This window comes from Salvia splendens, chromosome 9, assembly GCF_004379255.2.
Source record: "Salvia splendens isolate huo1 chromosome 9, SspV2, whole genome shotgun sequence".
NCBI classification, from domain to species: Eukaryota; Viridiplantae; Streptophyta; class Magnoliopsida; order Lamiales; family Lamiaceae; genus Salvia; species Salvia splendens.
Window position 1 is genome coordinate 24,292,810 of NC_056040.1, and position 24,966 is coordinate 24,317,775.

General features: G+C 38.7%; 2 protein-coding genes and 1 long non-coding RNA gene across 4 annotated transcripts; all 3 read right to left on the reverse strand.

The window, feature by feature from the left end:
* Positions 1 to 201: 201 nt before the first annotated feature.
* LOC121749326 (pectin acetylesterase 8-like) lies at positions 202 to 1,330 on the reverse strand. The gene is made up of 6 exons (XM_042143906.1): positions 1,238 to 1,330; positions 1,071 to 1,124; positions 910 to 987; positions 716 to 818; positions 498 to 655; positions 202 to 424 (listed from the first exon to the last, which is right to left on the reverse strand). Exons 1-6 carry the CDS (start codon positions 1,328 to 1,330, stop codon positions 278 to 280), a joined length of 633 nt encoding a protein of 210 aa, XP_041999840.1. The 3' UTR covers positions 202 to 277.
* On the reverse strand, positions 1,237 to 3,129 carry LOC121747446 (pectin acetylesterase 11-like). Of its 2 annotated transcripts, XM_042141482.1 has the most exons (8): positions 3,056 to 3,129; positions 2,550 to 2,686; positions 2,356 to 2,438; positions 2,090 to 2,231; positions 1,918 to 1,997; positions 1,613 to 1,699; positions 1,395 to 1,523; positions 1,237 to 1,298 (listed from the first exon to the last, which is right to left on the reverse strand). In XM_042141482.1, the coding sequence occupies exons 2-7, from the start codon at positions 2,659 to 2,661 to the stop codon at positions 1,434 to 1,436; spliced, it is 594 nt and encodes a 197-aa protein (XP_041997416.1). In that variant the 5' UTR covers positions 2,662 to 2,686; positions 3,056 to 3,129; the 3' UTR covers positions 1,237 to 1,298; positions 1,395 to 1,433. The 2 variants fall into 2 exon arrangements, with proteins under 2 accessions (XP_041997416.1, XP_041997415.1); XM_042141481.1 differs by lacking the exon at positions 1,237 to 1,298 and having other exon boundaries at positions 1,341 to 1,523; positions 2,550 to 2,672; positions 3,056 to 3,127.
* A 9,418-nt stretch (positions 3,130 to 12,547) lies between these two features.
* Positions 12,548 to 13,798, reverse strand: LOC121747566. The gene is made up of 2 exons (XR_006039223.1): positions 13,277 to 13,798; positions 12,548 to 12,676 (listed from the first exon to the last, which is right to left on the reverse strand). It is a non-coding gene; the product is annotated as an uncharacterized LOC121747566 (long non-coding RNA).
* Positions 13,799 to 24,966: the final 11,168 nt, after the last annotated feature.

The following is a 24,966-nucleotide window of genomic DNA, read 5'->3' on the forward strand; positions in this document are numbered from 1 at the left end:
TAATTAAGAAGGGTTTATTGTCACCAATAATTAAGAAGCTGAATTTAACCCTAGTTGCAATATCTTGCTTTAAGAGATGAAACCACCCAGCCACTTAATTCATTTCATAACACATAACCTACGTTATCACCATCATTAACTTGTATAATTAATAAGTCGAATTTAACCGACCATCAATTAACTTGTAATCAAGAAGCCGAATTTAACTGAAAACTTTAACCCTTCATTCATAATTGAAAATAGAAATTCAAATTCACAAACTATCAATTCATGGCATCTAATGATGAATATAATCCCTACACTTTTTCTCCAAAGTAGGTTGGTCGTCGAAGCTAGTGCAGTTCCGTGGCAAGTCATTGAGCATGTCCATCTCCTGGAACTCGCTCCGGTCGAAAAACCAATCTCCCACAGCTTGTGCTATCGTCTGAAATCATATTAAATTAGTAGTGTGCAACCAAACAATTTGTGTGGCAGATACTTTATATAGTTTCACTTACTTTGTTAGCAAGTCCGTTTCCAACAAACGATGAGCATGTCGATCTGCGTTTGTATTCCATATGTCCATGTTGGTAGCAACTATGTACAAAATAGCCTCTCCTTGATGAGCTATTCTTAATTGTACTTTTCAGCGTATTTATGAATGTGTACCTAAAATCTAAACCAAAATATTATGAGTATTAAATAGAGTCAAAATAAGTAATAATATTGTATATACCTTTCATTATTTTTATATCAGTCCAATTGCAAAACATCAAGTTATGGGTGCAACTGATCCATCTCAGGCTAGTATCACTCGGAGAGAACACATTTTGTGATATCTGTGATAGGTAGATTGGAAATAAAAAAATATAATTATGACATCAAAGATATTAATGAACACTAATAATTACATTATAAGATTGCACGTACCTGATATGAGTCAAATGCTGATTCGATTAAAAATAATGGGGTTTGGATATCTGGGACCAAAGTTTCAGGAAATAAACACTACAAATACAACTATGATTATATGAATACTTAATTATATTATCCAAAAAAGTAATGAAAATTAGCTAATACTATATTCATACCAGAGCTGAGCTAAATTTGGATGTGCATGATGTGGGTAACATATTCGTCAAACCCTATATATGTACATAGCAAAAAATGAAGAATGAATGTAAGAATACACGTGTTAATAATATATAGTAAAACTTGATTATAAAACAAAGTAAAATGAAATCAAAAGAATACATACATGTGCTGATATCACATTAAAGAAGAAAGCTTCTCTCCAATCAGCTCCCATAAAATGCTCTCTAGTGAGCCAAACAAAATTAATCAATGGCATTGTACGATAATATATTTAATAAAAAATATTTTGATAATTAGGTAATTAATAGATATAGTCTTACCCATGAACAAAAAAGCCTGAATCAGACACGCACTTCACCCTAGTTGTGTTGTGAAACAACGATTGGATGGAACTTATCACAATGTAAAGTAGTGGCTAATCCACCTGCCGAAGTGCCTGACAATAAAGCCTATAAAAATAACACTTCGTATCAATTAATATAAAGTAGCAATTAGAATTTAATTAATTCAAGAGTTACTATAATTTAATAACACAAACATTTTTAGCATTTCCCATTCCGATTCGTAGAAGCTCATCCATCATGGCATCATATATTCTCGCACCTCTGTAAGTCAGGTTGTATTTCTGTGTAAATGTTTCAGAAATTGAACAATTTAGTGAAGCGATTTAGCTATAATTGAATTGAGTAAAACATACAATCAGGACTAAACCCTAGACTAAACAAAACTCATCAACCTTCTAGTTCGTGACGAACCGTTTAATCCAGTTTTTAAAAGAGTGCATGTTAGGTTAGTATAACTAATTGTGCTTATTGATGACATGGAAGAAATTTAAAAACATACCGGGTCTACATCCTCAACATCGGACATGAGAGAAGAGCCGTCACAGTAGAAGATTTTGACCACGTGCCAATTGTAGAAATCTGAAATCATACACATGCAAGAATTAAATTATATATTTCAAATTAGAGAAATGAAATTGTGATTTTAATTAGATTTAACTACACATATATACCAGGATTAAAGGTGGAATTGGCGTCGAGCATCCCTCCAAAGGATACGATACCATTCTGCGTCGACATAAGCTTAGCACTACTTCCATTGGAACTTCTGGCTCTATCGAGGCAGGCATCTACATTCTGGCACCACCCACCACCCTTGCAACTCCAAATTGTTAGTCTTATTATCATAAAAACTTATAAACTCAACAATAATAGAAGTAAATGATAAAGCCATGAGCATACGGATAAAAATCCAAAAAAGCTGTTCATATTCATATACCTGTAGGAATACGTGCCAGTTGTCGTATCCGTCTCCGAACCCTGGGCTATAAGCATAGGCCGGAGGGGTGCCGTCTAGACAGACTATATATATAAATAGTTATGCAATGAATTAGCAACAATTGAGAACTAAACACACACACACATATATATATATATATATATGTGTGTGTATGTGTGTGTGTGTGTATGTACCAGCTCCTCTGGCAATAGCGGAGTCCAATAGAGAGATGGTGACGTTGTGGCCTGCTACGATTCCTGCCGCAACCAAAGATAGGATAGTAAGTGGCAGTGGTAATGTAGCCATGACGTGTGTCTCTGCGAAACGAAATCTGACTTCTTAATTAGTAGTTGTCAAAGACAAGAAAAAAGCACAAAATTTGTAGCAGAAACACATCAATTCATCATAATTGTTGAAGAAAACTGAGGTCAAGTTTATAGCGTCGTTAGCTTGGGAAGGGATTAATTAAGAGACTGGAACGGGGAAGTAAAGGGAAAGCACACCTTAATTACAGATGAAAATTAAGGTCGAAGTTACTATTAATTGAAAACCCACAGATATGAACAAGCATTCTGTGTTACACCTAAAAATTCATATATATTCAACGGCAGTAATTTTTTCAAAATCAAGGAACAAAATTAAGGTCATTTGTGCAACAGATCTGAAAGGAAAGGAAAGGGGAAGTAGTATAACAACATACCGAGACGGAGACGGAGACGAGTTCAGAGAAGAGACGGTGACGAGTTCAGAGCTGGCGATCGGCGAAAGTGTGAAAGTGTGTCCATGCAAACTACTGGAGCTCGGCTTCTGAGCTCGGAAATGAAGCTCGGCTTTGAGTCCGGTTGTGATCGAGTGGTGGAGCCTCGGCAGCTCCGAGAAGAGATCAAGAAATAAAGCTCGGCTTTGAGCTAGCCGAGAAAGGCAGTTCGGTTGATAGCCGAGAAAGGCAGTTCGGTTGATAGCCGAGAAAGGCAGTTCGGTTGATAGCCGAGAAATGCAGTTCGGTTGCTAACCAAGAATGGCAGTTCGGTTTTAGCCGAGCAGCGGTTATAACTAACTTTGGGAAATAGAGTTAGTTGGATTTTATTTCTTGATTGCATCTTGTATAAATAGCTCGATAGAGCTCAGTAGTGAGAGAGCAGAATTACACCATATACACACACTCAGAGAGATTAAATCTCAAGATAGCAAGCAGTTGTGAGCGGTAGAGTGTGAGTGTGAGTTCGTTGTAATTGTAAAGAGTTCGTCAATAAGATTCCGGTCATCTTCTCCGTGGACGTAGGTGGATTATCACCGAACCACGTTATATCGTTTGCGTGCTTTATTTCCTCGTTCGTGCGTGTGTGAGATCGGCGGTATCACGACCCAACAAGTGGCGCCGTCTGTGGGAAACGTTGAAACGTTTTCTTGATTGGTTTTCTGGGCGAGTTGAAGTCCGGGAGCTCTGTTGTCTGAGCCGATCTTGGCGATTGCCCACCGTTTGTTCGAGAAATGTCCACGGCCAGGTTCGAGGTGGAGAAGTTCACCGGCAGAAACGATTTTGGGCTGTGGAGGCTGAAGATGAAGGCCATCTTGATGCAGCAAGGCCTATGGGATGTCTTGAAGGGAAATAGTGATCCTAAAGAGAATCCGGAGGCCGACGAGAAGGAGAAAGGGAGGCTTCAAGACATGCAATACAAGGCCTATAGCACCCTGATCTTAAACTTGACAGATAGGGTGCTTAGAGAGGTTTCCAAGGAGGAGACAGCCGCAGGGGTGTGGACAAAACTTGAGTCATTATATATGACCAAGTCCCTTGCAAATCGATTGCATTTGAAGCAGAAACTTCTTGCCTTCAAGTTCTCGGATGGAAGAAGCATTGCTGAGCAGCTTGAGGAGTTCGGAAAGTGTATTGATGATCTTGAAAACATCGATGAGGTAATCAAGGATGAGGACAAAGCCTTGATGTTGCTGAATTCCCTTCCTAAAAGTTTCGAACATTTCAAGGATGCGGTGCTACTTGGAAGAGAGTCCAAGGTTACCTATGAGGAGATTCATTCTGCCCTAAAATTGAAAGAATCACAGAGGATTGATCATCCAACTTCTTCAAGGAAAAATGATCCAGTAGCTGAAAGTTTGTATCTGAAGAAAAGTCAGAACAAGAAAGGCTTCAAGAAAAAGAAACCAAAGAAGGAGAGGGCTGAGGGAGAGAAGGAGACCAGGAGCTGCTATTATTGCAAGAAACCGGGCCATTTAAAGAAATCTTGCAATGCTTGGAGAAGGAAGCAAGGGCAAGAGATGGCTGGCAACCTGGAGACTGCTGATCTAGCTCAAGAGGTGGAGGCCAACGAGGCCTTGAATATACACTCAGGAGCAAAGATTGAAGAGTGCTGGATTATGGACTCGGGCTGCTCCTTCCATATATGCTCTCACAAATCCTGGTTTCAAGAATTGTCAGCATGGAGAGGATCAGTGATGCTGGGGAATGATCAGACGTGTGATGTCAAGGGCATTGGGGAGATCAAGCTCAGAATGAAGGGTGGAAGTGTCAAGACTCTCACAGAGGTCAGGTTTATACCACAGATCAAGAGAAACTTGATCTCTCTTGGATTGTTAGAATCAAAGGGGTACAAGTTTGATTCCAGTAATGGGATTCTCAGAGTAACAAAGGGTTCCAGAATCATTATGGAGGCCCAAAGAAAGAATAGCTTGTACTACTTGCTGGGAGAGACAGTGGTTGATGCAGTGAATGTTGCTCAGTCAGAGAATCTTAATATTTGGCATGCTAGGCTGGGACATGTGGGTGAAAAGGGCATCAGGCAGCTGGCCAAACGTGGTGTGATGAAGTTAGGTACATCAGAGAAACTGAGTAAGTGTGAATCTTGCATTCTTGGAAAGGCGAAGAAGCTGCCATTCACTGGTGGGAAGCACACTTCAACCGCACCCTTTGTGTATGCCCACAGTGACCTTTGGGGGCCATCTCCAACTGAATCCATAGGTGGAGGTAAGTATTTCATCTCCATCATAGATGATTATTCAAGAAAAGTATGGATATATATCCTGAAAGAGAAGTCCCAAGCATTTGAGAAGTTTAGAGAATGGCATGCTAGATATGAGAATGAGAAAGGGTCAGTGCTGAAATATCTTAGGACTGATAATGGCATGGAGTTTCTGTCTACTGAATTTGATAGCTTCTGTAAGGAGAAGGGAATAAGGAGACATAGGACAGTGCCAAGAAACCCCCAACAAAACGGGTTGGCAGAGAGAATGAATAGGACATTGCTAGAGAAAGTGAGATGTATGCTATTTTATTCTGGAATGCCAAAGAAGTTTTGGGCAGAGGCCGTTTCTACTGCAGCTGCCCTCATCAATAAGTGTCCTTCTTCAGCAATCTCTGATGAGACCCCAGATCAGAGATGGTATGGGAGCTTGGGAGATTATTCTGCATTGAAGATTTTTGGATGTGCAGCTTATGCACATATAAGGCAGAATAAATTAGAACCAAGAGCCAAGAAATGTGCAATGTTAGGATACCAAGATGGTGTGAAGGGATACAGATTGTGGAACTTGGATGGAGAAGGTCAGAATGTTATAGTGAGCAGAGATGTAATATTCAATGAAGAAGAAATGCCATTCAAGAAAAATGGAAGAGCCTCTGATGGTGGCAGCAGCTCTAGTATGCAGAACTTTGAGTTTGGTGAAGGATCTGGTGGAACAGATACAGATGAGGATGCTGATATTACAGAAAATCAAGAAGAAGGTGGAGTACTTAATCCTCAACCAGCTCAGGATGTGAGTGATCATGATCCACCAATGGAGCAAGCTGCTGCAAGTCAGGAAATTAGAAGGAATCCGAGGAGGAATGCAGGCTTGCCTAGTAGGTTTTCAGATTATGATATGAGCTTCTTTGCTCTATGTGTAGCAGAAGTACTCATGTTTTCAGAGCCCTCGACCTATGAAGAAGCCATGAGTTGCAAGGAAAGTCAGAAATGGATCAAGGCCATGGAAGAAGAAATTGAGTCCCTATTGAAAAATGGAACTTGGGTTTTGGTGATTGATCCAGGGATACAGAAACTGATCAGTTGCAAATGGTTGTTCAAAAAGAAGGTAGAGGTGGGGGAGGTTGAAAGCATACGTTTTAAGGCAAGGCTGGTTGCTAGGGGGTTCACACAAGTGGAGGGAATTGATTACACAGAGGTGTTCTCTCCAGTGGTGAAACATACTTCCATTCGGATCTTGTTGGCCATGACTGCTCATTTTAACTGGGAGCTGCATCAACTCGATGTGAAGACAGCTTTTTTACATGGAGATCTAGAGGAAACAATCTACATGATGCAGCCTAAAGGCTTTGAGAAACCTGGAGAGGAGAAGAAAGTTTGCTTGCTGAAAAAGAGCCTATATGGCCTCAAGCAAAGTAGTAGGCAGTGGAACAAGAAATTCCATGAGCAGATGGAGCTGATGGATTTTGAGAGATCAAACTTTGATAGCTGTGTATATATCAAGAGAAAGGGAGATCTGATAGTTGCCTACTTATTGCTGTATGTAGATGACATCCTGTTGGCTGGATCTAGCAAGAATGAGCTGCAGATTGTCAAGAAGGAACTGAAGCAGAAGTTTGAAATGAAAGACCTTGGGGAGGCAAAGCGGATCCTAGGGATGGATATCATCAGAGACAGAGGAAAAAGGGAGCTGAGGTTGGTTCAAGCTGATTACATCAGGAAGGTGATAGAAAAGTATCAAGTGAAGGATGCAAGGTTCGTCTCCACTCCATTGGCAGGCCATTTCAAACTTAGCAAAGAACAAGAGCCAAAGACAGATGAAGCTAGAAGGGAAATGAGTCTGATACCCTATGCGAATATAGTGGGCAGTGTGATGTACTTGATGATTTGTACAAGGCCGGATGTTGCTCATGCTATAAGCGTGGCCAGTAGGTACATGGCTGACCCGGGCAGAGAGCACTGGGCCGCGCTGAAATGGATCTTGAAGTATCTAAAGGGATCTGTAATGATTGGTTTGAAGTTTGGTGGTGGAGCCTGGTCTGAAAAGGATGAAGTTCTTGAGGGATTTTGTGATTCGGATTATGCTGCCAACTTGGACAACAGAAAATCCCAAAGTGGCTACATATTCACGTTATTTGGCACAGCAGTGAGTTGGAAATCAAATCTACAGTCTGTGGTTGCATTGTCTACGACCGAGGCTGAGTATATTGCGCTAACAGAGGCTGCAAAGGAAGGAAAATGGCTGCAAGGGATACTACAAGATCTAGGAATGAAGCTGGGAGCAGTGAAGATTAACTGTGACAGCAACTCGGCTATATGTTTAGCAAAACATCAAATGTTCCATGAGAGGTCGAAGCATATAGATGTGAGGAGACACTTCATCAGAGATGAGATTCAAAGTGGAAAGATCAATGTGGTGAAAGTTCCTACCGAAGAAAATGCATCAGACATGTTGACAAAATCTCTGCCAACTTCGAAATTCAAACATTGTTTGAAGTTGGTTGAGATTGTGGAGTGTTGAAGCTTGTAACAAGGATTGAGAAGGGAATCCGGATATTGATGGAGTTTTGCAAGGACAAGGTGGAGATTTGTGAAAGTGTGTCCATGCAAACTACTGGAGCTCGGCTTCTGAGCTCGGAAATGAAGCTCGGCTTTGAGTCCGGTTGTGATCGAGTGGTGGAGCCTCGGCAGCTCCGAGAAGAGATCAAGAAATAAAGCTCGGCTTTGAGCTAGCCGAGAAAGGCAGTTCGGTTGATAGCCGAGAAAGGCAGTTTGGTTGATAGCCGAGAAAGGCAGTTCGGTTGATAGCCGAGAAATGCAGTTCGGTTGCTAACCAAGAATGGCAGTTCGGTTTTAGCCGAGCAGCGGTTATAACTAACTTTGGGAAATAGAGTTAGTTGGATTTTATTTCTTGATTGCATCTTGTATAAATAGCTCGATAGAGCTCAGTAGTGAGAGAGCAGAATTACACCATATACACACACTCAGAGAGATTAAATCTCAAGATAGCAAGCAGTTGTGAGCGGTAGAGTGTGAGTGTGAGTTCGTTGTAATTGTAAAGAGTTCGATCAATAAGATTCCGGTCATCTTCTCCGTGGACGTAGGTGGATTATCACCGAACCACGTTATATCGTTTGCGTGCTTTATTTCCTCGTTCGTGCGTGTGTGAGATCGGCGGTATCACGACCCAACAGAAAGTGTGTGTGAAACTGAGAATGTAAGCTGTGTGAGTGTGAATCTAAATCTCCACTCTTATTATGAATGGAAATGGAGATGGAGATGGAGATGGAGATATCCATCCACCTGCCAAACTTTCCTAAATCTGCATGGAATTGGAGCATTCTCATTGGTTTACACAAATAGTATTTTTCTTTCTTTATTTATTTATCTTCTCACTCTCAACATACACATCCCATTCCCAACTTTAAATTAACTCATTTCTCCACCTATAAATAAGATTATATACTACTGAGATTAAAACTTAATGGATTGTTACATGTTATTTTTTTGGATTATAGAATAATATTTTTAGAGAAAAAAAATGGGAGTTTTAGAATTCGGAATTGACTCAATAATTTAGTTGTAGTAGTTCTCGTGATTTTGTATTCCAACTTTGAATCTAATTTGAACTCAATTCATATCTCTAAATTATATTATTTGAAAAGGAAACAAGAGATATGAATGCATTTTGATTCAGCTTCTGGAATATATACTTTAATAGGAAACAAGAGATAAGAATGCATTTTAATTAGGCTCCTGTCCACATACTATTATCACTCCTAGAGTTGGTTAATATTTCCTGACCCAGTCATTTTTTAGTGTGCTAAATAAATATTTTGCATAACTTAATTGAAAAAACTTAATTCTTCTATAAAAGTTACTTGAGTAAATGAACTTTCGCAACATCATATTTCTAAAGCCGTACATTACCAATATAATTATTTCAATATAACTCTTGGAAATAGCAAGTGACGATATTATTTCAACTTAAAGAGAAAGAATCATCAATAATGTACCCCTTATTGCGAGTACTCCATTAATTAAAGATTAACAAATTGGTGGCATGTTTTGGTGATAATGCATTATACTATTAGCTACAATTATCAAAAAAGTTAGACTAATTTAATTCATGAAATAAATCAAAAGCAAGTTCACTAGTAAATTATTTTTGACAACAATGCAAATAAAATATAAAACTCGCCTTATTTTGCAATTTGGGTGTTCCTTGCCAATTCAGTTGTTTACTAGGTACACCCTCAGTTCCACAATAAGAGTCGCTCTTATTGTGGGCACGATTTTTAAGAAATTTAAAGAATAGTCGATTGGAAAAGTTAGTGGAATATGAAACTCACTTTTTATATTGGTTTTATATTTAGATGTGAGTGAAGTAAGTTAGTGATATGTGAGACCTACTTACCATTTATTATAAAAATGAATTGTGACTCTTACTGTGGGACATAGCAAAATAGCAAAGTGTGACTCTTATTATGGGACGGATGGAATATTATGTGAGACAAGATGAATAGAAAACCTAAATTTTAATAACTAATAATTATAATTGAAATTTGAAATACTAAGAATTTGGATTACCTATTATGAGATGTAGTTTGGTAGGCTATGCAATACTCACAAAGCTATAAATGGGCTGTAAATGGGCTGTAAATATGGGCTTATCAATAAAGAGACTAACGGGCTATGAGTCATACTATTCTATTTTCTATTTTCTATTTTCTATTTTCAGCCCAATCGCTCAACACGTGACCTCCTTCGTAGTTTTTTTTTATTTTTTTTAAAAAGTAATCAGTGTATTATTGGAAACTTTTTTAAAATAGAAGAAAATTTATATAAAGATCACATGTCGACCAAGACGATATTATATCAGCTATGACCCATGTCTTGATACATTCTATTTGTTTTTTTCTTTTAATCTTTTGATATGGATTGGGCCTTTCCAAATAGATAGTATCTCCAATAGATAGTATCAATTAAGTATTTCTTATATACTACTATGCTAACTAATTTTAAAGTGCTAACATACATCTAATCACGTGCTGCCATATGACACGAAAAATGCAATATTGTAAACACAAAAATGCAATATACATTTATAGAAATGATATATGAATTTTGGCAGATTGCATTTTAGTTATAGGCAGATTGCAATTTTTATTGTTGAATTTTGCATTTTAGATATTGGCTATTTAATTTGCATATTATATATAGACGGATTGCATTTATATATAGTTTATTTTGCATTGTAGACAATTTATGTTAAAATGCAAAACTTAACAATATAAAATGCAATTTACCTATAACTAAAATGCAATCCGCGGAATTGCATGTATAACTTTACAAATGTGTATTGCATTTTTTGTCTTTACAATATTACATTTTTTCGTGCCACGTGGCAGCACGTGATTAGATATACGTTAGCACTCTAATTAAGGATGCACCCCAATGCCCCCTTTCTCTATATGTTGCAATATTTTATTTATATACATAACATCTTAAGGTAGGTATGTTAATTTTTGGTTATTTATTTTACTCTTTTTCAATAAATAAAACATGTTTATTATGAATTAAGAAAGGATCAAATAATAGGACAAATGAATGAAACATAGACCATAAGATAAAAAGACATTGTTTTTCACTAATTAATCTCATGCAATTTGATGACTAATACAATAACAAATTTGTATCCATGATATACGCTTATTAAATGAGTTTAAAATAAATTATAGAAGTATCAGTGGGATGTCAATCGGGTCGGGCCGGTCCGTTGAATTTCGGGGCCAACTCTACTCAGGTTGTCGGTCAATCGGGTGCAGGCTAATCGGGTTGTGATTTCTTTCGAGTTATAAAAGCTCAATCCTAACCCTAAAAGATCGGGTTTCGGGCTAGCCCGGTGGGTTAATCGGGTTGCTACTGATAATATTAACATTCGTTCAATCCAATAAATACTGATTAAAATTACTAATATTCATATAATGTAAAACATTTAATTATGATATATTTGATATATATGCTTAAAGTCAATTATAAACATGATCAAATACTAATATTTGAGATATTTCGAAGAATTTTAATGCATGTTTTAGAAATATAAATATATTTTTTGTAAATTTGAAGTTTTTAATTTATTTATCAATGATTATATTAATAAAAATTTAATATATAATTTATATATTTAATATAAAATTGAAATTTATTTTTTAGTTAAAATTAATCAATGAAATGTCGAATTAGGAGTTAAAAAATAGAATAATAGAAATTTTATCGGGTTTTCGGACCAGCCCATCGGGTTTTCGAATCTGATCCTAATGGGTTGCGGGTTAATCGGGTGCGGGTTAATCAGATTTTGATTTTATCGGGCTAGAAATTTTCAGCTCTAACCCTATAAATTTGACTGGCTATTCGGGCCAGCCCACAAGTTACGGGCTACATTGACATCCCTAAGTATCAATCTACACAACTTAGTCACATATCTGTAAGCTATACTAAGAATAAAGATTAAACCAAAAACTTACCCTTCATTTATTAACTAAAAGTAGAAATTAAACTTATACCATTTATTTATCTATCTTCTCAGTCTCTACATACATATCCCATTCCAAACTTTAAATTAACTCACACTCCTACTAACTAATTACTCCACCTACAACTATGATAGTAAATTTATGTCTTCAACTAATGCTACAAATTATTGATATATCTCTATTAGTATCCATCTGAGTTTGCTATCCGCTACTAAATACCAATTTCGAGGTCTTTCTTAACACTTTTTATGAAAACTTCTGGATTGTTATACACCCGCTAATTTTTTGGATCATAGAACAAGAAGTGTTTTTAAAGGAAAAATTTTGGTATAGCCTGCCTTAGAAATTGACTCAATAAAATGTACTCCCTCCGTTACATAGTAATGAGAGTGTTTCTTTTTTGGCACGGAGATTAAGAAAAATTGAGTAAGGTGAATTAAGTAAAGGGGGAATAATGTAGAAAATGAAAAATGTGGAGAGATGAAAAGAGAAAAAAGTAAGGGAACGTATAGTAGGTGTGGCAAAATGTAACGACCTGCTAAAACGATATTATTAGAAACAATAATGTTGGCGTAATTATACACATATAAGTAACTTTTTGCGTAATTAATTTCGAATTACGATAGAGTGTCGTTGTTGTTTCTAACGACAACCAAGTATATAAAAAAAATATATATGTATAATAAAAGAATCAAGACCCATAATCAAAATTTTAATGTCCGATACATCCAACAAAATTTAATACATCGCACTCTAAGCAAATTGGGTACTTCAGCGCGGGCAGCCACGGACTTGAACCGATTATATCTACACCAAATTAAATAAACAATGAAATAAATACTCAATTAATTATTAAATGATTAAATAAAATAAAATAAAAAGAGAGAGGGCAGATCCAATGGATCGAATTTTTTTTAGACACATCATTTAATGCTGTATTTAATTAGTGCACACAAATCATATTCCTTCCTTCCTGACAAAGGCAAATCAAATCATATTCCTTCTACACCGTCACTTTCACTCCATCTTTTATGCATTGTATCATTTCTTTTCTTCACCCCACAGCACCACCACACCATCTATCCCCTCTATAATACTCTTTCACAAATCAATTTTCTTCTACTTCGTTCCTCTGCAACAAGAACAAGATTTATTCTTCTCAACTTCTACTCAATCAAATTCAAGAAACCAAGAATCCAAATTCAGGGAGGGGAAAACCAACAGCCTTGCTTGAGCCGATCTGTTCAGTGAGGTATAAATCCCTAAATCCCTTCCCTTTGATCGTTGTTATACATATCATGTTCATTATACATCACTCCCACACATAACACAATCAAATCCAATCGAACATCACGAATTGAAACCCCCTTGCTGGGAATTGAAAACTAAAAACGAAAAGAAGCATACTTTGAATGAGAACCGATCTGTTCGGTTGAAATCGGGTTAGTGTCGGGGCTATTCGGAGGTGAATCGGGACTGTCCCGTTTGAAGTTGGGGGCTGCGGTGATGTTTCGGGGCTGCACGACCACCGACGGAGCAGCGGCTCCCGGCGGCGACAGCAATAGCTCTTCCGGCAGCGAGCTCGGAATAAAAGAGAGGAATTGGAGGAACGAATTCCGACCATCCCACCTGTCGGAAATCGGCGTCGGCGGCTGTGGGAGGTTCTCGGCGACGGCGGCAGAGGCGGATCCGCAGCGGCGGCGGCGGTGCGGCGAATCGGAGGGGGTTTAGGGTTTAGGGGGAGAGAGAGTGCAGAGAGAGAGAGAGAGTGCAGAGCGCCGTTGATAGGACCGTACTTCCGGGTGGAGGTCGGCGAAGCCGCCGCCTGTGCATGTACAGTGGCGGCGGCGGCGAATCGGGAGAGAGAGAGAGGGGATGGCGGCGGCGTGAGACTGATAGACGAAGAGAGAAAGAAGGGAGAGAAGAGAGGGAGAGAGGGGCGGCGCTGGAGCGGCGGCGCTGGTAGGACGGCGGAACGACGGCGACGACGCTGGAGGGCGGCGGGTCGACGGGAATTTCGAATTGGGGGAGGGATTTCCCTATTTTGTGTAATTGGGGAAGAAGGGGGTTAATAGTGATTGAGAGAGAGACGATAAGTTGAGGGGGGGAGTACATGGTTGAATTTAATCTTAGATTTGGGCTTATTCATTGGGCTAGTTCTTTTATTTACTTGGGCCAAGGGAGTGAGGAAATTAAGATGAGCCCAGTTCTTTTAAAATCATAATGGCTGTTTTAATTGGAGGGAGGCCCAATTTTTTTAGATTTAGTTATTGTGGGTTAAAAATGGGAGAGACACTCGGCCCAGTTTCGAAAATGGTATCTTTTGGGAGCAAATCTAATATTAAATTTTAGCCTAAGTTTTAGAATAAGATTTAATTAATGATTATATTAATTTTTTTTATGATTTCTTCCAATGATGTAACTAAGCTAACATAATTGAGCTTGGGACTTATTTTAGAGTTTTGCGTAAAATTGTAGTAGTGAATGGAATGCCACTTAATCGGAGCCGAAATAACAAACGAACTAGTAATAAATAATGTAAGTTCAAATAATGTAAGTTTAGAAATTTCGTAGTAGTAGTAATAATAATATTAATAAAGAAGTGCTATTAATTAAATTTTCCAATTTAATTAATATGCAAGTTTCTAAAATTTTCTAACGGTGAACAAATGATAAAAGAAATAAAGTAGGGGCATGCATTCCTATAAGTATGTGAATTTCTCGAGTCTTATTAGTACATTGTTTGTTTTCAAAAAGGTTATCTCCTCAAGTAAGGTCGGAGTAAGAAATTCAAGTTAAGGAAACTAAGCGATCAAGGTGAGCTTTCTTATACTAAAAATACAAATTGTATTTTATGAAAACTTGAACACATGTTCGTGATTTTTAAAGATGTTGTCTTGCCATAAATGTTTTTGTGTATGATGCCTATCTGTTGGCTACGGCCAAGTGAATTATGAATGATGATATAAGTCGAATTCGGGTCCCAGTGAGGGTGGTGTCCCCACTCGGACTAGTGTACACAAGCTCCCTCTGCATGTTGGGCAGAGCAGGTGACCGAGGAAGGTGGCCACCTTCCCGGCACAAAAATACCTCTGACATGTTGGGCAGAGAAGGTGACCGTGCGAGAACACCATCTCGACGGCACAATGTGATCAGATATGGCTAAGTACAGGAAAAAAAGGGGACTGCAGTCCAATGTGATATTTTTAGTAAGCTCGGGTCTTTTCAACAACACCCCGAGTGTTACTGTGATGATGGCTTGACAATATTTTCAAATGTATATGTGTAATTGTCGACAATGTGTTCACTGAGTACTTTTTGTACTCAGCCCTGCATATATTTCTAAATGTGCAGGTTGAGCAGCGAAGTGGTGGAGGAAGTGCTATTGAGACAAGACATTTAATTCAGTCAGATTTTGACTCTCGGAGGTTCATGTCTTCATACATGGAACCGCGTTCATTTGCTTCCGTTGTGCATCTTAAAAGACTCAAGTCTATTTTGTTCAAAACTCTGATTTTATTTTGAGCTATGGTCGATTTGTGTTTTCCCCCTTTCTTCCCCGCTTCTTTAATCCTCCCCTAGTCGCGATCAACCGTGTTTTCTATCCTGAGAAAATGCGGTCGTGACAGAGTGGTATCAGAGCATTCTTTCTTGCTCTGAACCCGAGAGTCTTCTTTGAAAATCTTTGGTCTAGCCTTGTTCCACTAGACTGTCTAATCGATGAAAATGCTCTTAGCACTCCCACCACTCACACTCAACGAGGAAAAAGGTAACTTGTTCTTTTTCAAAAGAAAGTCAAGATGTTTGAAAGTTTGAAATGAAGAAATAACTCATGTAGTTAATTTGAGTGAACAGATGAAAATACCAAGTTTAAAGAAAGAGTTGATGTTTCTTGATTTGATAGCGTGCTTATAAAAAAGAGTTAGTATGTCTTTTCTTGGCTAAAGACTATGAATGCATGAATAAAAGAAGTAACTTTCCTAAATGAAAAAAAAATGGTACTGAAATATGAAAGTATAAAGTATACGAATCTGGTACCAATTGTTGAAATGATGTCTCTTTTTGAGTTTGTGAAATGATATCTCGTTTTGAGTTAGCTATTGAATCATGTTGCTAGTATGGGGAAATCGAAATTTTCAAGAACTTAGAATATTTAGTTATGCGTTCCTTCTAGAACCTAATATGAACTCGAACTTAGTAGTACAGTATGAACATTTCTCGCTTTCCCGAGCGACGAAAAGAAAGTACGCGATAAGAAAGAAACTTTGTCACGAGAAAAGAAATCCGGCATAGATAAAACAAAACGATGTTTCTAGAAAGATGGTAGGGGCTAAAATCCATTTTCTACGTCCCAATGACATGAATAATCTGGGTTAGCCGTTGTCTTTCTTGACAATTCAATCACTCCAGATGATCATACATTTGATCCAACTAAGCGATGTACACATACATAGCAAGAGAATATGATTACAATGTAAACAAAGAACCTAACTCTACATAATAAGTAAGCAGAAACGACGTGTTATGAGGATGAGCGTTATGACGAACCGAGAGTACCAAAGAGCCATAATCCCCACATATGGTCATATGACGTGATCGTAAGGTGAATGTAGCTTGTGACCAAAGTTTTCTATAACTTATTTATTATTCTCTATAAAGAGTTAAATAAGGGAGTATCACCATCGTAGTTAACCAGGAAGATTCATCAACAACGCTTACTTGGGTTCCCATGAATTCCAATTTCTCGAATCCCCCTGATCAAAATACTTTTGTTGAATTAAGATCTTAAATGACTTTCTTTGCAAGGTAATGTGCCATTATTTTCCCTCTTCTATGTCAAGGTTGTGAATCACTTTCAGTTTTGAGCTTGCTCCCTCATGTTTTCTGATAACCTCCAGTGACTACGGTCCTTCTTTACTCATTCTGTATAAAAGTAATATTTTGACTCTCTGAATTCTTGCCACCAAACTCCTATACTCGGAGCTGCTTTATTTATAGCCTTCAGAATAAACATGTTTCCCTAAACTATTGTCTCTTCAATGATAATATATTCTTCAAAGATCGTTGGTAGACCTTTTGTGATTTCAAATGTACTTATTGACAAGCTCATTAATAGTCACCTCTTCTTAATTCCACTATAATTATTCCATCATGTTTTGAGCTCTTCAGCAACTCCAGGTCTAAAGCAAATTGCTCTCTCCCTGAACTAGGTTGTTCTGATTGTCTTCTCTACTAGTTAATTTCCGTGATTTGATTATAAACGTTGTGAATTCATTAACGTGATATAGTATCACGATGTTGTTGACCCAAAAGGGTAGTTCCTTGTTATTCTTCTTTCTCAAATCCACTTGAGACCAATCATTTTCAGTCTTACTATTTTGGAGCAGCCATATGGTGAGACTTTAAACCTTTTAATTTGACTCTTTGTGTTTTTAGACATACTTATTGACAAGCTCTTTGTTTTACATGAATACTCTCATCTTCTGAATTCAAATATGACTGTTGTCTCTTGATTTGAGCTTTTCTGCAAGCTCCATGTTAAAGCTGGCACATTGCTTATCCCTTGGCTAGTTTCCTCTTGTTGCCCTCTTTATTAGTTAGTTTCCCTGAATTGCCTATAAACTCTAAAAATTTCGTTGATATGATCTCCTATCACAGTGTTGTCGAGCAAATTGCAATTGGTTGTGTTTCCTATTCTTTTCAAATCCATTTGTAACCAACCATCTCAGGTCTTCCTATTATCATCTGGGGATACTTGAAACTTTTCTACTTCACTTTTCATTTTTATTGTATTATTGGCCATCTATTATTGACATCTACATTCTATTCCTCATACCCTCACTTTCGCAATTTATTCCATCTGGCAAGCTCTTCCCATAATAAAATTCTCAAGTTCTATGGGTATAGCTCAAGCCCTTTGAAGTTGTATCTTTTCTTTTCCTGGAGTGAGCATAATGAGCCCAATTGAGCCTAGTCTTTGCACTTCATGAAAACCTTTGTTGCAAGCTATTGGTGAGAGTTTGTGGTGAACCAAACACTCACATAATTGAAATAATTATAATCGTTTTATTTTCATGGCTACCTTCGAGCCTACACAAAGCAAGAACGATTTGAATATTTCTCTTGGAATCCCAAGTTCAGTTCCTATCAAAGTTAAAACTGTTAGACCACCTCTAAATTTCCTCGCGTGAGACCCTATGAAATTCTAGAGGAAGTGGGCCCAGTAGCATATCGCTTGGCATTACCACCCAACTTTGGGAACGCACACAACGTATTCCACGTCACCCAACTTCGAATGCACGTGTTTGAAAAAAAAATGTGATGTGCCACGAAAAATCGCTCTAGAGTCTGACCTGAGTTACGAAGAAAAGCCGGTGGAAATACTAGATTGAAAGACGCAATAGCTTCGGAACAAGTCGATTACTACAGTGAAGGTTTTGCGGAAAAACCACGGACCAGAAGAGGCAACATGGGAGCTAGAAGAGAAAATGAATAAAAATATCCAAAGCTTTTTGTCTAACTACTTTCTAAATTTCGGGACGAAATTTCTTTTAAGGGGGATAGTATGTAACGACCTGCTAAAACGATATTATTAGAAACAATAATGTTGGCGTAATTATACACATATAAGTAACTTTTTGCGTAATTAATTTCGAATTACGATAGAGGGTTGTTTACGATAGAGTGTCGTTGTTGTTTCTAACGACAACCAAGTATATAAAAAAAATATATATGTATAATAAAAGAATCAAGACCCATAATCAAAATTTTAATGTCCGATACATCCAACAAAATTTAATACATCGCACTCTAAGCAAATTGGGTACTTCAGCGCGGGCAGCCACGGACTTGAACTGATTATATCTACACCAAATTAAATAAACAATTAAATAAATACTCAATTAATTATTAAATGATTAAATAAAATAAAATAAAAAGAGAGAGGGCAGATCCAATGGATCGAATTTTTTTTAGACACATCATTTAATATTGTATTTAATTAGTGCACACAAATCATATTCCTTCCTTCCTGACAAAGGCAAATCAAATCATATTCCTTCTACACCGTCACTTTCACTCCATCTTTTATGCATTGTATCATTTCTTTTCTTCACCCCACAGCACCACCACACCATCTATCCCCTCTATAATACTCTTTCACAAATCAATTTCTTCTACTCCGTTCCTCTGCAACAAGAACAAGATTTATTCTTCTCAACTTCTACTCAATCAAATTCAAGAAACCAAGAATCCAAATTCAGGGAGGGGAAAACCAACAGCCTTGCTTGAGCCGATCTGTTCAGTGAGGTATAAATCCCTAAATCCCTTCCCTTTGATCGTTGTTATACATATCATGTTCATCATACATCACTCCCACACATAACACAATCAAATCCAATCGAACATCACGAATTGAAACCCCCTTGCTGCGAATTGAAAACTAAAAATGAAAAGAAGCATACTTTGAATGAGAACCGATCTGTTCGGTTGAAATCGGGTTAGTGTCGGGGCTATTCGGAGGTGAATCGGGACTGTCCCGTTTGAAGTTGGGGGCTGCGGTGATGTTTCGGGGCTGCACGACCACCGACGGAGCAGCGGCTCCCGGCGGCGACAGCAACAGCTCTTCCGGCAGCGAGCTCGGCACTCCGTCGCCGATGATGGCAGCCACGCTCCAAAAACACATATGCCCTTCTTCATTCCTTTGAATCTGGAAATTTTTGAATTAACTAACAAAGTTAATCATCAAAAAGAAAAAAAAAATATATATATATATATATATATATAATCCTCATGAACAAATAAAAGAGAGGAATTGGAGGAACGAATTCCGACCATCCCACCTGTCGGAAATCGGCGTCGGCGGCTGTGGGAGGTTCTCGGCGACGGCGGCGGTGCGGCGAATCGGAGGGGAGAAGAGAGAGAGAGACCGACCGAGAGGGGGAGAGAGAGTGCAGAGCGCCGCTGATAGGACCGTACTTCCGGGTGGAGGTCGGCGAAGCCGCCGCCTGTGCATGTACAGTGGCGGCGGCGGCGAATCGGGAGAGAGAGAGAGGGGATGGCGGCGGCGTGAGACTGATAGACGAAGAGAGAAAGAAGGGAGAGAAGAGAGGGAGAGAGGGGCGGCGCTGGAGCGGCGGCGCTGGTAGGACGGCGGAGCGACGGCGACGATGCTGGAGGGCGGCGGGTCGACGGGAATTTCGAATTGGGGGAGGGATTTCCCTATTTTGTGTAATTGGGGAAGAAGGGGGTTAATAGTGATTGAGAGAGAGACGATAAGTTGAGGGGGGAGTACATGGTTGAATTTAATCTTAGATTTGGGCTTATTCATTGGGCTAGTTCTTTTATTTACTTGGGCCAAGGGAGTGAGGAAATTAAGATGAGCCCAGTTCTTTTAAAATCATAATGGCTGTTTTAATTGGAGGGAGGCCCAATTTTTTTAGATTTAGTTATTGTGGGTTAAAAATGGGAGAGAGACTCGGCCCAGTTTCGAAAATGGTATCTTTTGGGAGCAAATCTAATATTAAATTTTAGCCTAAGTTTTAGAATAAGATTTAATTAATGATTATATTAATTTTTTTTATGATTTCTTCCAATGATGTAACTAAGCTAACATAATTGAGCTTGGGACTTATTTTAGAGTTTTGCGTAAAATTGTAGTAGTGAATGGAATGCCACTTAATCGGAGCCGAAATAACAAACGAACTAGTAATAAATAATGTAAGTTCAAATAATGTAAGTTTAGAAATTTCGTAGTAGTAGTAATAATAATATTAATAAAGAAGTGCTATTAATTAAATTTCCCAATTTAATTAATATGCAAGTTTCTAAAATTTTCTAACGGTGAGCAAATGATAAAAGAAATAAAGTAGGGGCATGCATTCCTATAAGTATGTGAATTTCTCGAGTCTTATTAGTACATTGTTTGTTTTCAAAAAGGTTATCTCCTCAAGTAAGGTCGGAGTAAGAAATTCAAGTTAAGGAAACTAAGCGATCAAGGTGAGCTTTCTTATACTAAAAATACAAATTGTATTTTATGAAAACTTGAACACATGTTCGTGATTTTTAAAGATGTTGTCTTGCCATAAATGTTTTTGTGTATGATGCCTATCTGTTGGCTACGGCCAAGTGAATTATGAATGATGATATAAGTCGAATTCGGGTCCCAGTGAGGGTGGTGTCCCCACTCGGACTAGTGTACACAAGCTCCCTCTGCATGTTGGGCAGAGCAGGTGACCAAGGAAGGTGGCCACCTTCCCGGCACAAAAATACCTCTGACATGTTGGGCAGAGAAGGTGACCGTGCGAGAACACCATCTCGACGGCACAATGTGATCAGATATGGCTAAGTACAGGAAAAAAAGGGGACTGCAGTCCAATGTGATATTTTTAGTAAGCTCGGGTCTTTTCAACAACACCCCGAGTGTTACTGTGATGATGGCTTGACAATATTTTCAAATGTATATGTGTAATTGTCGGCAATGTGTTCACTGAGTACTTTTTGTACTCAGCCCTGCATATATTTCTAAATGTGCAGGTTGAGCAGCGAAGTGGTGGAGGAAGTGCTATTGAGACAAGACATTTAATTCAGTCAGATTTTGACTCTCGGAGGTTCATGTCTTCATACATGGAACCGCGTTCATTTGTTTCCGTTGTGCATCTTAAAAGACTCAAGTCTATTTTGTTCAAAACTCTGATTTTATTTCGAGCTATGGTCGATTTGTGTTTTCCCCTTTCTTCCCCGCTTCTTTAATCATCCCCTAGTCGCGATCAACCGTGTCTTCTATCCTTAGAAAATGCGGTCGTGACACAAAATGTGTTGATTTTTACTAAAAAGGGAAATGACTCTATTACTATGGAACGTACTAAAATGACAAAATGATTCTATTACTGTAGAAGAAGGAAGGGACTATGTACTCCTGAATTTGACCCATTTTTAAGAATTCACGTGATTTTGTACTCCAATATATGAATGCATTTTGATTTGGCTCCTGTCCACATACTATTATTACTACTTAGAGCTGGGTAGTCCTGGTCTAGTTATTTTTAGTGTACTAAATAAATAATCTCAAAAACTTAACTCTTCCGTAAAAGTTAATTGAGTGAAAGTGTGTGAAAGTCTACAAACAATGAATGAGGTTAGGTAGTAAAATCTTGCATAAATAGAGAGCGTAAAAATAGAATTTTTATTGAAATGTGTGTTCTCCCTTTTCATAGAATTTAAAATTGAACAATTAGTCATTTATTAAACATGCATTTCTTTTTGGTCAAATATTTATCCAAATTAATATTATCATTCAGTGGAGTATAATATAAGATTGATTACCAAAAACCTAAATCATACTCCCTCCGTTCCATAGTAGTGGAGTCATTTTGACATTTTGGTACATTCCATAGTAGTGGAGTAATTTCCCTTTTTAGTAAAAGTTAACACACGTCTTCTCACTTACTTTACTCTCTCTTTACTTTATTCTCTCTTCATCTCTCTACTTTCTTAATCTCCGTGCCGAAAAGAAATGCCCCCCACTACTATGGAATGGAGGGAGTATTTCGGAATAGTTAGCACTCTAATTGAGTGAAAAAGTGTGAAAGTCTACAAACAATTAATGAGGTTAGGTAATAAAATCTTGCATAAATAGAGAGCGCAAAAGTAGAATTTTTATTGAAATTTGTGTTCTCCCTTTTCATAGAATTTAAAATTGAACAATTAGTCATTTATTAAACATGCATTTCTTTTTGGTCAAATATTTATCCAAATCAATATTATCCTTCAATACAGTACCCGATTGGATGTACGTTAGTACTCTAATTAAGGATGTACCATAGTTGCTCCCCCTTCTCTATATTTGTGCTCCCCTTTCTCTATATGTTGCAGTATTTTATTTATATACATAACATCTTAAGGTAGGTATGTTAATCTTTGGCTATTTATTTTACTCTTTTTCAATAAATAAAGCATGTTTATTATGAATTAAGAAAGAATCAAATAATAGGACAAATGAATGAAACATAGACCATAAGATAAAAAAGACATTGTTTTTCACTAATCAATTGTATGGTTTATTATGCATTAAGAAAGGATCAAATGATAGGACAAATGAATGAAACATAGACCATAAGATAAAGAAGACATTGCTTTTCACTAATCAATCTCATACAATTTGATAACTAATACAATAAGAAATTTGTATCCTTATATATGCTTATTATATGAATATAAAATAAATTATAGAACTATCAGGGCATCAGCAATGGGGCGGACGATAGCGCGCTCGATGCACCACGGACGACGGACGATGCGTCGTCCGCGCTCGACGCTTAGTCCGCGGGCGATAGGGCATCGTCCGCGCCATCGTCTGCCCACTGTGGGCGACGCGGACGATGGCGCGAACGATGCAACGCGTTTTAGTTTTTTTTTTAATTTGAAATTTTTGTTATATATATATACCCTGGGTTCACTTTTCATTTGTAACTTTTCGATTCACTTTTCAACTCTCAAATTACGCTATAAAATGGATTCTGGTGGATACTCAAGTCCTAATAGCCTGACGTTTGGAGATGTCGCACGGTGGTTGGGTACACAACCTGGTGAATATCGGTCGTTCGACGCCGACCAGACGTACGATCTGGACTTCAGTACGGATTCGTACGGTCTCTCTGACATGGAGCAGTCGCCAACTAGCGCGGCCGCCGCTTCCCGTCGCACGGCTGCCGCCGCCGCCACCGCCTCTCCCGCCAGAAAGAAGCGGACCAAGCACGTCGCGAGAAAGTTGCCACCTCCGGCAACGAATGAAGTGTACGCCCCCGGCCGTAAGAAATACCAGCCGGATGAAACCCTCGTCTTGGCGAGGTGTTGGGTGGATATATCGGAGGACCCGATATTCGCCAACAACCAGAAGCAGCACGCACTACTGGGAGCGCATTGCCGGACGCTACAATGAGGAGAACCCGCCGAGCGCGTACAAGCGCCAACGGGAGTAGCTCTGGAAGCACTGGGATCAGGTGAAGAAGCAAGTCAACCTGTTCGCGGCGGAGTACGAGAAGTGTACGAGGGAGCAGGGAAGCGGCGAGAGCTTGAGCGACGTGCGCGATAGAGTGTTGTTGTCGTACCAGTCCATGTACGACGACTTCAAGCATTTCAACATCTGGGCGCTCTTGAGGGACGAGCAGAAGTTCCAAGGCGGGATTCTGCACACCAGTGCGGCGAAGAGGACGAAGACCACAGACACTGGTGGTTACACGACCAGCGAAAGCAGAACTCGTCCGGTGGACCTCAACCAGACGTGCACGGAGGAAGAGAGTTCCGGCACACTGATGTCCTCCCGGCGGCGTCCCATAGGCGTGAAGGCTGCGAAGAACAAGGGGAAGGCGAAGGAGACATCCTCCTCGGCCGCCACCCCCCGTCGCCGATCCCGACCCCGACCCCGGCGACACTTGCCTACACGGATTTGATAACCGCCTCGATGGCACGGACGTTGTTGGATACGCACAACGCCCTTATGAAGTGTACGGATCCGGTCCAAGCCGAGCGCCTCCAGAGGTTGAGAGATGAGTTGAGCCGGAAGTTGGGGCTTTTGTAGGATAGTCTCTTTTTTTATTTCTAACTCATGCGACTTTTTTTTATAGTCAATGAATTTGTTGTCTTTCTTAGTTAATCGTTGTGCATTTTAATAAGTTTGCATTTATATATTTGAAAATAGTTAAATTAATTAATAAAACAATAGTAAAATGCTTAGGGCGCACCTTAGGGCGCCCCACTGCAGGTGGAAGGGTAAGAGAATAAAATGCTGACGTGACGGTGCATAGGGCGGGCTTTAGGGCGCGTCTTAAGGCGCCCCATTGCTGATAGCCTCGGTCTACACAACTTAGTCACATATCTGTAAGATATACAAAGAATAAAGATTAAACCAAAAACTTACCCTTCATTTATTAACTAAAAGTAGAAATTAAACTTACCCTTTATTTATTTATCTTCTCAATCTCTACATACATATCCCATTCCCAACTTTAAATTAACTCACACTCCTACTAACTAATTACTCCACCTACCACTATGATAGTAAATTTTATGTCTTCAACTAATGCTACAAATTTTTGATA

What these genes read in the sequence shown, in the direction of transcription:
- LOC121747446 (XM_042141482.1), bottom strand. Translation starts at nt 2,661, where the DNA reads ATGGCTACATTACCACTGCCACTTACTATCCTATCTTTGGTTGCGGCA. An exon ending in ACTGGCACGTATTCCTACAG is followed by an intron (nt 2,232 to 2,355) that starts GTATATGAATAT and finishes TGGAGTTGCAAG; the next exon opens with GGTGGTGGGTGGTGCCAGAA. An exon ending in CAATTCCACCTTTAATCCTG is followed by an intron (nt 1,998 to 2,089) that starts GTATATATGTGT and finishes GTATGATTTCAG; the next exon opens with ATTTCTACAATTGGCACGTG.
- LOC121749326 (XM_042143906.1), bottom strand. Translation starts at nt 1,330, where the DNA reads ATGCCATTGATTAATTTTGTTTGGCTCACTAGAGAGCATTTTATGGGA. An exon ending in TTAATGTGATATCAGCACAT is followed by an intron (nt 1,125 to 1,237) that starts GTATGTATTCTT and finishes GTACATATATAG; the next exon opens with GGTTTGACGAATATGTTACC. An exon ending in CAGCATTTGACTCATATCAG is followed by an intron (nt 819 to 909) that starts GTACGTGCAATC and finishes TACCTATCACAG; the next exon opens with ATATCACAAAATGTGTTCTC.